We start from the raw sequence: 13,027 nt of genomic DNA on the forward strand, positions 1-13,027 counted from the left end.
AAATTTTAAGATGAAAGAGACATTTGATATATGAAAATGACAAATTTAATATTGAAAATAACAAATTTATAAATGAAAACAATAATCTTAAGGTTATACTGAGAATTTTAAAGATAAAATTACCATTTAAGGAATAAAAAAGACAATTTTTTAGATAAATGTGTCATTTGGAATGTGAAAACGACAATTTTAAGAGTGTAAACAACAAGTTAAAGAGAAAAAGACAATTTTTAAAAAAGAAACAGATTTTTTAAATATAAAAACGACAATTTTAAAGGTATAAACAATAATTTTAAACTAGAAAAGAAAAATTTGAAGATGAAAGAAGCATTTTAAATATGAAAATGACAAATTTAATATTAAAAATAACAATTTTACAAATGAAGACAATAATTTTAAAGTTATACCGAGAATTTTAAAGATGCAATATCCATTTAAGGAATAAAAAAGACAATTTTTAAAATAAATGTGTCATTTGGAATATGAAAACGACAATTTTAAGAGTGTAAACAACAAGTTAAAGAGAAAAAGACAATTTTTAAAACGAAACAGATTTTTTAAATATAAAAACGACAATTTTAAAGGTATAAACAATAATTTAAAACTAGAAAAGAAAAATTTGAAGATGAAAGAAGCATTTTAAATATGAAAATGACAAATTTAATATTAAAAATAACAATTTTACAAATGAAGACAATAATTTTAAAGTTATACCGAGAATTTTAAAGATGAAATATCCATTTAAGGAATAAAAAAGACAATTTTTAAAATAAATGTGTCATATGGAATATGAAAACGACAATTTTAAGAGTGTAAACAACAAGTTAAAGAGAAAAAGAGAATTTTTAAAACGAAACAGATTTTTTAAATATAAAAACGACAATTTTAAATGTATACACAATAATTTTAAACTAGAAAAGAGAAATTTGAAGATGAAAGAGGCATTTTAAATATGAAAATGACAAATTTAATGTTAAATATAACAATTTTACAAATGAAAACAATAATTTTAAAGTTATACCGAGAATTTTAAATATTAAATAACCATATTCATTTAAGGAATAAAAAAGACAATTTTTAAGATAAATGTGTCATTTTGAATATGAAAACGACAATTTTAAGGGTGTAAACAACAAATTTAAAGAGAAAAAGATAATTTTTAAAACGAAAGAGGCATTTTAAATAGGAAAACAACAATTTTAAAGGTATAAACAATAATTTTAAATTGAAAAAGAAATATTTTAAAATGAGAGAGACTTTTTAAATATGAAAATGACAAATTTAATGTTCAGAATATCAATTTTACAAATGAAAACATTAATTTTAAAGTTATGCCGAGAATTTTAAATATTAAATAACCATTTAAGGAATAAAAAAAGAAAATTTTTAAAATAAATGTGTCAATGTTTGGAATATGAAAACGACAATTTTAAGGGTGTAAACGACAAGTTTAAAAAGAAAAAGACAATTTTAAAAAAGAAAGAGACATTTTAAATACAAAAATAACAAATTTAATGGAGAAAATAACAATTTTACAAATGAAAACAATAATTTCAAAGATGAAATAACAATTTAATGGATAAAAAAGACAAATTTTAAGATGAAAGTGTTATTTCAAATATGAAAACGATAATTTTAAGGGTGTAAACAACAAATTTAAAGAAAAAAAGACACTTTTTAAAATGAAGGAGACATTTTAAATATGAAATCAACAATTTGAAAGGTATAAACAATAATTTTAAAGTGAAAAAGACAAATTTTAAGATGAAAGAGACATTGGCAAATTTAATTATGAAAATAACAATTTTACAAATGAAAACAATAATTGTAAAGTTATACCGGGAATTTTAAATAAGAAATAACAATTTAAGAAATAAAAAAGACAATTTTTAAGATGAAAACGACAATTTTAAAGGAGTAAACAACAATTTTAAAGAGGAAAAGACATTTTTAAAATAAAAGGGATATTTTAACTATGAAAACAATAATTTTAAAGGTATAAACAATAATTTTAAAGTGGAAAAGACAAATTTGAAAACGAGAATTTTAAGAGGTAAACAACAATTTTAAAGAGAAAAGACAATTTTTAATTAATTAATTTTAAAAGTATAAACATTATTAATTTAACTAGAAATGACAAATTTTAAGACATTTTAAATAAAAAAATTAATGGTGAAAATATCAATTTTATAAATAATTTTAAAATAAAAATGACAATTCTTAAAATGAAAATATCATGTCAAATGACAATTTAAATATGAAAATAACAATTTTAAATATGAAAGTGATAATTTTACTGTTGCTTCTACAAATTTTGACAAATAAATATCATTTTTTAACGCACTTGTATTTATTGCTTTAAATTAATTGCAGTCCTTTCGCTTTGATCCCGACTTTTTTTGCTCTCCGTTCTTTTATCCAGCATATAATTTAAATTTGTAATTAGCACTTTGATATTGGTTTCTAAAACAGATAATTTCACGACCCGGTTTGTTTTTACCGTCGTCGAATGACAGAAGAAAAAAAAAATTACCATGAGGTCGTTACTTTATAGTTCATTTTCCCAATACCCCCCCATTAACAATTACCAGATGCAAATCTCTTCGTTATTTTATGGGAAACTCGCGCCCAATTATAAAATGTAAATTATAATCATCGGTTAAGTTAATGAGATTAGATTAAGTTTTCCAAGTGATATTCCCTTACGATTGCTTCACCATTCGTACCATTTAATTATGAGTGTTTTTTCAGTACCGTTTCCTGCGTTTCAATTCAAGTAGGTTCTTAACTTCCCGAGATGGAATGAAACGACAAAAAATGTATTAAACATACACCACAGTGTGAACTGGCAACAATAAACGGAATGTCGAACAACAATTGGCCGCTCAATAATCGAGTTTTGGGCGTGAAGGTTCCGAGACCAGTTCGTGCATCAAAAGGTACGACCATTTGGAAAGCAAGCCACAAATTAGGAACGAACACGGAACAATGATTAAAATGGTTAAGAGAATCCAATTAAAACGGACGAATGCAAATCGGTAACATTCCATTGTGTTCGCTCGGCGTTTTATCTGTGCCCGTTTCAGTGGGTCATCTCGACGATTTTGTCCATAAAAATAATGTTAATCGTATTTTAAATTATGAAAATTAAATTCTGCGCTTACTTTCCCCAACTGTGGCGTCGTTACGTTTTGTTTTACCTCGCTTTTGCCGGCGGCACGATCGACCTCGTCGATGCTGTCAGTTTTGACCGAGGAACTCGAGTCGCAGTCCATCTCCAGCTCGATCTCGTTGGAGATGTTGCCCGAGTCGTCCGAATTCTCGTCGGAAGTGTAGTCGAACTTGCGCCCGTAGTCGAAGTTCTCGAACTTGTTGCGTATGTCCTGGAAGCCCTCGCGCTTGGGCGTGGTGGAGTACTTGTTGACGATGTTGGCCACGAACTTCTTGGGCTTCATGTCCAGGATGTAGTCGATGTCCACGTGGATTTTGTCCTGGCCCACGAACTTGGGCTCGAAGCTGTGCTTGTGCTTGGCGAAGGTGTCCTGCTCCAACTTGTCCACCACGTTCTTCACCAACTCCTCCGAAGGTTTTTTTAGTACCACGAACGTTTCGGGCTCCGGGTCTTCGGGCGGACAAGAGAATTGCTCCACCTTGTCTTTGAGTCCTTTGGACACCTTCTTTTCCACCACCTCAGGCTTCTTGGCCACCTTCGTTGGGGCCTTAGGTTTGTCCACCTTTTTGGGCTCCAACTTCTTTTTAGTTTCTGGAGGTTTGGCCGGAGCTACGAAGTCTCTCTTCCTCTCCTTGGTCACGGGTTTTTGAACGTTCTTAGCTGGTAATGATAACCTGGTGGTACTACATTTAGTGTCCAACTTGTTCAAGTTTTGGACGCTTTTGCCCAACCCCTTGTCCTTGACCAAAGGCTTGGCAGCCAAATTGTGGACGCTCTTGGTGAACCTGCCGTTCAAACTGGTGGTACCCTTTTTGGTGGTACTGCTCGTGTTCCGGTCTAAAGTGTTCAGACCGCACGGAGTACTTTCGAAGGACTTACGCAGGTTGGTTTTTACGGGTATTTTGCTGCACTTTTTGGACAAGTCCATGGTACTTTTGGAGATGTCTTTAACGGCCTTAGCTTCCGGCGTCCCGTCAGTTAGACTGTTCAGCCTCCTGACCACCTCCTTGACCTTTCCAGAGCTGGGCTCAATCTTTGGGGTCTTAGTGGGGGGTGCAACGAAGCTTTTGGTCCTGGCTTGAAGCTTGTTTTCCACCTTGCTGATTGAGTTCTTGGTGACCGGCGTGGAGTCATCCACTATGTTGCCCAGGCTCTTGGTCTTGGTTTGGAGGCGACTGCTTTTGTTGTGGTCCAGAGGGTTGGACAGGCTCTTCTTCAGTATACACTTGGACTCAATAATGATGCATGTTTTGGCCTTCTGCAACTTGGGTATCTTAGTTGGTTCCTTCTTCTCGTACTTCTTGTGCTCATCCAAGATCTTGTCGAAGTTATCAATGACAGTTTTGAGCTTGTCGCTCTTTTGCTTGTTGTAGTCCACGTTTTCGTACACATGCTTCTTACTAGTTTTGTCCGTGGACCACTTCTTGTGCGTGTCGTTGATCTTCCTGAGCAAGTTCTTGCCCATCAGCTTGGGCGCGGTGCCGATGCGGTACTTGGTGCCCGTCGACATGTTCACAGCCTGCCGTAGATCACCAGCGCAACGTAAACGACGGCCAGCACGGCGTGGAAACAGTCCCAGTCCGAGACACAGTTCATAATCCGTTGGACGCGACGCGAGGCAAACGTTTCAAGGGCAAGAGTGCGACTGGCGGTACGTCCGCGGAACAAGTGAACGGGAGGAACAAGTGAAGAAGAGAGTGGGCGCACACACACACTTGTACACTTGATAAACCGGGTTTGGGACCGATGATCGGGCGTAAAAGGAGCGCTGCACGGACAGGTAGCCGGTCCACTTAGGACACACCGTTGCACCGTTGGTCGCCGCTCCGATTGTGGCGTTTCAGCGTTTTTCAGGGCTCAGAATCGACAGCTGATTATAGATAGGGGGAGGAAAGTGATGTTTTTTTTTTGGGGAGATTTTGGGTGGAAAGTAATTGGTGCGTCGTGGATCGTTTCCCACGACACGACACGTCCGAATTACGTGGTGATTATATTCGCGGAGATTCTTCTGCGACGGTCGGGATGGATCACGTAACTGTGCGAGAGACTTTCTAGTCGTCATCGTTTTTTTCCTCCAATGTATTCAATGATTATTATATTAGTAGTAATAATAATAATAACAACATCTTCGCCATAATTTTAAGATGAAACGCTAGTCTTAAAATTAATAACAATAGATTAATAATAAATACTATAATTTTAAAAGTAAAACAATATTTAATGTTGAAAATGATAATTTTAAGGCTGAAAACGATTTTAAACGTGAGAACGACAATTTAAAGTAAACAACAATATGAATTCGACAATAAAACAATACTAATCTTAAAAGAAACAATTTAATGATGTTGATGATGATAATTTTGGTATTAAAAATGATAACAAAATAATATTATTATTGAAAGAAACAACTTAATACATTTAATGACAATAATTTTAGTATTGAAAACGAGTTTATAGATGAAAACAACAAGTTAAAATAAAGAACAATATGAAAATGACAATATTATTGTTGAACGAAACAACTTATTGATGTTGATGATAATTTTAGTGTTGAAAATGACAAAACAATACTAATATTGAAATAGACAACTTATTGATGTTAATGATGATAATTTTAAGGTTGAAATCGAGTTTAAAGATAAAACAACAACAATTTAAATGATAAATTTCATTATTTTTGTTACGATAATATTTTTTTTTTTTAATTTTGACTATTTTCAAGTTGAAAACGAATATTTTAAATTTGAAAACAATTCTTTTAAAGACACAAACAACAAATTTATTATTAGAAATAATAATTTAAATGTTCAAAACTACATTTCAAAGTTAAAAACGTAAATTATAATGTTTAAAAACAAAATTAATGATTAAAATGACAACTTTTAAGATGAAAGAGGCAATTCTAAGGATGATAACTTAAATTATAAAAATTAAAACATTAGTAACAATAATTTTAACCTTGAAAATGACAATTTAAATGATAAATTTGACTATTTCAAAGATAGAGACAATTTTTATGTTGAAAAAGTCAATTTTAACGAGTAAAAGAATAAGTTTTAAGAGTAAAATGCCAATTTTAAAGAAAAAACAAATATTTTAAATTTGAAAATGATACTTTTAAAGGCACAAACAACAAATTTATTATTAGAAATAATAATTTAAATGTTCAAAACTACATTTCAAAGTTAAAAACGTAAATTATAATGTTTAAAAACAAAATTAATGATTAAAATGACAACTTTTAAGATGAAAGAGACAATTCTAAGGATGATAACTTAAATTATAAAAATTAAAACATTAGTAACAATAATTTTAACCTTGAAAATGACAATTTAAATGATAAATTTGACTATTTCAAAGATAGAGACAATTTTTATGTTGAAAAAGTCAATTTTAACGAGTAAAAGAATAAGTTTTAAGAGTAAAATGCCAATTTTAAAGAAAAAACAAATATTTTAAATTTGAAAATGATACTTTTAAAGGCACAAACAACAAATTTATTATTAGAAATAATAATTTAAATGTTCAAAACTACATTTCAAAGTTAAAAACGTAAATTATAATGTTTAAAAACAAAATTAATGATTAAAATGACAACTTTTAAGATGAAAGAGACAATTCTAAGGATGATAACTTAAATTATAAAAATTAAAACATTAGTAACAATAATTTTAATCTTGAAAATGACAATTTAAATGATAAATTTGACTATTTCAAAGATAGAGACAATTTTTATGTTGAAAAAGTTAATTTTAATGAGTAAAACAAGAAGTTTTAAGAGTAAAAGGCCAATTTTAAAGGAAAACGAATATTTTAAATTTGAAAATGATACTTCTAAAGGCACATACAACAAATTTATTATTAGAAATAATAATTTAAATGTTCAAAACTACATTTCAAAGTTAAAAACGTAAATTATAATGTTTAAAAACAAAATTAATGATTAAAATGACAACTTTTAAGATGAAAGAGACAATTCTAAGGATGATAACTTAAATTATAAAAATTAAAACATTAGTAACAATAATTTTAACCTTGAAAATGACAATTTAAATGATAAATTTGACTATTTCAAAGATAGAGACAATTTTTATGTTGAAAAAGTCAATTTTAACGAGTAAAACAAGAAGTTTTAAGAGTAAAAGGCCAATTTTAAAGGAAAACGAATATTTTAAATTTGAAAATGATACTTCTAAAGGCACATACAACAAATTTATTATTAGAAATAATAATTTAAATGTTCAAAACTACATTTCAAAGTTAAAAACGTAAATTATAATGTTTAAAAACAAAATTAATGATTAAAATGACAACTTTTAAGATGAAAGAGACAATTCTAAGGATGATAACTTAAATTATAAAAATTAAAACATTAGTAACAATAATTTTAATCTTGAAAATGACAATTTAAATGATAAATTTGACTATTTCAAAGATAGAGACAGTTTTTATGTTGAAAAAGTTAATTTTAATGAGTAAAACAAGAAGTTTTAAGAGTAAAAGGCCAATTTTAAAGGAAAACGAATATTTTAAATTTGAAAATGATACTTTTAAAGGCACAAACAACAAATTTATTATTAGAAATAATAATTTAAATGTTCAAAACTACATTTCAAAGTTAAAAACGTAAATTATAATGTTTAAAAACAAAATTAATGATTAAAATGACAACTTTTAAGATGAAAGAGACAATTCTAAGGATGATAACTTGAATTATAAAAATTAAAACATTAGTAACAATAATTTTAACCTTGAAAATGACAATTTAAATGATAAACTTGACTATTTCAAAGATAGAGACAATTTTTATGTTGAAAAAGTCAATTTTAACGAGTAAAACAATAAGTTTTAAGAGTAAAAGGCCAATCTTAAAGGAAAACGAATATTTTAAATTTGAAAATGATACTTCTAAAGGCACATACAACAAATTTATTATTAGAAATAATAATTTAAATGTTCAAAACTACATTTCAAAGTTAAAAACGTAAATTATAATGTTTAAAAACAAAATTAATGTTTAAAATGACAACTTTTAAGATGAAAGAGACAATTCTAAGGATGATAACTTAAATTATAAAAATTAAAACATTAGTAACAATAATTTTAACCTTGAAAATGACAATTTAAATGATAAACTTGACTATTTCAAAGATAGAGACAATTTTTATGTTGAAAAAGTCAATTTTAATGAGTAAAACAAGAAGTTTTAAGAGTAAAAGGCCAATTTTAAAGGAAAACGAATATTTTAAATTTGAAAATGATACTTCTAAAGGCACAAACAACAAATTTATTATTAGAAATAATAATTTAAATGTTCAAAACTACATTTCAAAGTTAAAAACGTAAATTATAATGTTTAAAAACAAAATTAATGTTTAAAATGACAACTTTTAAGATGATAGAGACAATTCTAAGGATGATAACTTAAATTATAAAAATTAAAACATTAGCAACAATAATTTTAACCTTGAAAATGACAATTTAAATGATAAACTTGACTATTTCAAAGATAGAGACAATTTTTATGTTGAAAAAGTTAATTTTAATGAGTAAAACAAGAAGTTTTAAGAGTAAAAGGCCAATTTTAAAGGAAAACGAATATTTTAAATTTGAAAATGATACTTTTAAAGGCACAAACAATAAATTTAATATTGGGAATAATAATTTAAAACTACATTTTAAAGTTAAAAACGTAAATTATCAACAAAATTTAATCTTGAAAATGACAATTTAAATGATAAATTTGACTATTACAAAGATGGAGACAACTTTTATGTTGAAAAAGACAATTTTAACGAGTAAAACGAGAATTTTTAAGAATAAAATGTCAATTTTAAAGAAAAAACGAATATTTTAAATTTGAAATTATACTTTTAAAGGCACAAAAGACAAATTTAACATTGGAAAATGTTCAAAACTACAACTTTTAAGATGGAAGAGGTAATTCTAAGCATGATAACTAAAATTATAAAAATTAAAACATTAGTCACAATAATTTTAACTTTGAAAATGACAGTTTAAATGATAAATACTACATAATTATTTAAAAAAATGATCCACCGCGCGGAGAACGTTAAAAAACTCTAAAACTGCCGAGAAAAGAAGCGGGTCAAAAGTTCGCAGTGCCCAGAGTAAGTGGGTCACGAGCAAAAAGTCCGAATTTTTCGCACAAACCCAACGACAACGTAGGTTCAACATCCGTCCGAGCACTTTCTTTCCCGGACGTCGTCGCAAAAAGAAACAAGTACCATTCATCGATCGATGGGTACAGCACGTACCCGTTGCGTAAGCCACCACTTGGTACCAAATCATGGACGCACGTCATAATCGAATTAACATCAACACGAACGTAGAAAGCAAAAGGTGAAAAATCGGTCGTCGTCACGAACGGTCACGGTCCGGGATAAATGTCTTTGGGAAAAATATAAATGCACGGCGAAAACGATACGAGGGGAACGGTATCATTTGCGTTTCGCGTCCGATTCGTTCGACGATAACGTTCACACGATCGATCCGCGGCTGAATCATCGATTCACTTTCTTTTTTTTTACGGAGTATTTTATTAATTTGGAGAACAATGGATGGGATTTCACCGCAAATTGATGGGGGTCAGTGTTTTTAATTGATTCGTTAATTGTTGTGCGGTTTATCGAATGTGTTAGGGGAAAATCGACGTCCAACTTGACTTGGGTAGAAAGTCTTTCAGTACAGTTACGTGATGTATCTCGGTTGTTGAATTGCCGTAAAAAGTTGACAAATAATCACCACGAAATTTGGACGTGAAATGTCGTGGGAAATTTTCATTTTAAATATAGAAAATTTTTGTTTTTGCCATTTAAATTGTTGTTTTCAACATTTAAATTATTATTATTAACAATGTAACTTTTACTAACTTATTTTTTAACAATCAAATTTTAGTTTCAGATATTTAAATCATTATTCTAACATTAAGTTTCTTGTTTTTGTGTTTTTATTCTTTAAAATTGGCATTTTGCTTTTAAAAATTCTTGTTTTACTCGTTAAAATTGTCTTATTCAACTTAAAAATTGTCTCCATTTTTGAAATAGACAAATATACTATTTAAATTGCTATTTTCTAAGTCAAAATTATTGTTACTAATATTTTAATATTTAAATTTTTAGTTATCCTTATAATTATTACACATATTCTCCTTTTTCTGTAGTTTTTGATCAAATATTTGTAGAAACAACCTGTTTAAATAAACCCCTACATTCTCAACCTGATTTACAGCATACAATTATAAATAAAACGTCAGTTTCTCGACTGAAATCGATTCTGTAGTTCTACAATTACAAATCTGATTTTAATTTTTTTAAGTAATTATTTAAAATAAACTTTATTGTTACGTATATTCTGCTTTTTCTGTGGTTTATGATCAAATATTTGTAAAAACAACCTGTTTAAATTAACCCCAACAATCTCAATCTGATTTACAGCAATCAATTATAAATAAATCGTCACTTTCTCGACTGAAATCGATTCTGTAGTTCGACAATTACAGATCTGATTTTAATATTTTAATTATTCAAAATAAACTTTATTGTACATATATTCTGCTTTTTCTGTGGTTTTTAATCAAATATTTGTAGAAACAACCTTTTTAAATAAACCCCTACAATCTCAACCTGATTTACAGCAATCAATTATAAATAAATCGTCACTTTCTCGACTAAAATCGATTCTGTAGTTCAACAATTACAAATATGATTTTAACTTTTTAAGTAATTATTTAAAATAAACTTTATTGTTAAATATATTCTGCTTTTTTTGTGGTTTTTGATCAAATATTTGTAGAAACAGCCTATTTAAATAAACCCCTACATTCTCAACCTGATTTACAGCATACAATTATAAATAAAACGTCACTTTCTCGAGTGAAATCGATTCTGTAGTTCGATAATTACAGATCTGATTTTAATATTTTAAGTAATTATTTAAAATAAACTTTATTGTTACATATATTCTGCTTTTTCTGTGGTTTTTGATCAAAATTTTGTAGAAACAACCTGTTTAAATTAACCCCTACAATTTCAACCTGATTTAAAGCTTCCAATTATAAATAAAACGTCACTTTCTCGAGTGAAATCGATTCTGTAGTTCGATAATTACAGATCTGATTTTAATATTTTAAGTAATTATTTAAAATAAACTTTATTGTTACATATATTCTGCTTTTTCTGTGGTTTTTGATCAAATATTTGTAGAAACAACCTGTTTAAATAAACCCCTACAATCTCAACCTGATTTACAGCAATCAATTATAAATAAATCGTCACTTTCTCGACCGAAATCGATTCTGTAGTTCAACAATTACAAATATGATTTTAACTTTTTAAGTAATTATTTAAAATAAACTTTATTGTTAAATATATTCTGCTTTTCTGTGGTTTTTGATCAAATATTTGTAGAAACAACCTGTTTAAATTAACCCCAACAATCTTAGCCTAATTTACAGCATTCAATTATAAATAAAACGTCAGTTTCTCGACTGAAATCGATTCTGTACTTCGATAATTACAGATCTGATTTTAATATTTTAAGTAATTATTTAAAATAAACTTTATTGTACATATATTCTACTTTTTCTGTGGTTTTTAATCAAATATTTGTAGAAACAACCTGTTTAAATAAACCCCTACAATCTCAACCTGATTTACAGCAATCAATTATAAATAAATCGTCACTTTCTCGACTGAAATCGATTCTGTAGTTCGACAATTACAAATCGGATTTTAATTTTTTTAAGTAATTATTTAAAATAAACTTTATTGTTACGTATATTCTGCTTTTTCTGTGGTTTTTGATCAAATATTTGTAGAAACAACTTGTTTAAATTAACCCCAACAATCTTAGCCTGATTTACAGCATTCAATTATAAATAAAACGCCACTTTCTCGACTGAAATCGATTCTGTAGTTCGACAATTACAGATCTGATTTTAATATTTTAATTATTTAAAATAAACTTTATTGTACATATATTCTGCTTTTTCTGTGGTTTTTGATCAAAATTTTGTAGAAACAACCTGTTTAAATTAACCCCTACAATTTCAACCTGATTTACAGCTTCCAATTATAAATAAAACGTCACTTTCTCGACTGAAATCGATTCTGTACTTCGATAATTACAGATCTGATTTTAATATTTTAAGTAATTATTTAAAATAAACTTTATTGTTACGTATATTCTGCTTTTTCTGTGGTTTTTGATCAAATATTTGTAAAAACAACCTGTTTAAATAAACCCCTACAATCTCAACCTGATTTACAGCAAATCAATTATAAATAAATCGTCACTTTCTCGACTGAAATCGATTCTGTAGTTCAACAATTACAAATATGATTTTAACTTTTTAAGTAATTATTTAAAATAAACTTTATTGTTAAATATATTCTGCTTTTTCTGTGGTTTTTGATTAAATATTTGTAGAAACAACCTATTTAAATAAACCCCTACATTCTCAACCTGATTTACAGCATTCAATTATAAATAAATCGTCACTTTCTCGACCGAAATCGATTCTGTAGTTCAACAATTACAAATATGATTTTAACTTTTTAAGTAATTATTTAAAATAAACTTTATTGTTAAATATATTCTGCTTTTTTGTGGTTTTTGATCAAATATTTGTAGAAACAACCTGTTTAAATTAACCCCAACAATCTTAGCCTAATTTACAGCATTCAATTATAAATAAAACGTCAGTTTCTCGACTGAAATCGATTCTGTACTTCGATAATTACAGATCTGATTTTAATATTTTAAGTAATTATTTAAAATAAACTTTATTGTACATATATTCTACTTTTTCTGTGGTTTAATCAAATATTTGTA

General features: G+C 28.1%; 1 protein-coding gene across 4 annotated transcripts in view; it reads right to left on the reverse strand.

Moving 5' to 3' along the window:
- LOC109602640 (unconventional myosin-XVIIIa) overlaps positions 1–13,027 on the reverse strand; it is a 91,274-nt gene that overhangs the window by 24,659 nt on the left and 53,588 nt on the right. Inside the window, exon 1 of one of the 4 annotated variants that reach the window (XM_020020684.2) lies at positions 3,201–4,738. The exons of the other annotated variants lie outside the window; for them this stretch is intronic. Within the exon in view, the coding sequence (XP_019876243.2) occupies positions 3,201–4,682 (1,482 nt within the window). The 5' untranslated portion in view covers positions 4,683–4,738. Of the gene's footprint in view, positions 1–3,200; positions 4,739–13,027 lie in introns of those variants that run through there. 4 annotated transcript variants of the gene reach the window in all.

This window comes from Aethina tumida, chromosome 6, assembly GCF_024364675.1.
Source record: "Aethina tumida isolate Nest 87 chromosome 6, icAetTumi1.1, whole genome shotgun sequence".
Classification (NCBI taxonomy): domain Eukaryota; kingdom Metazoa; phylum Arthropoda; class Insecta; order Coleoptera; family Nitidulidae; genus Aethina; species Aethina tumida.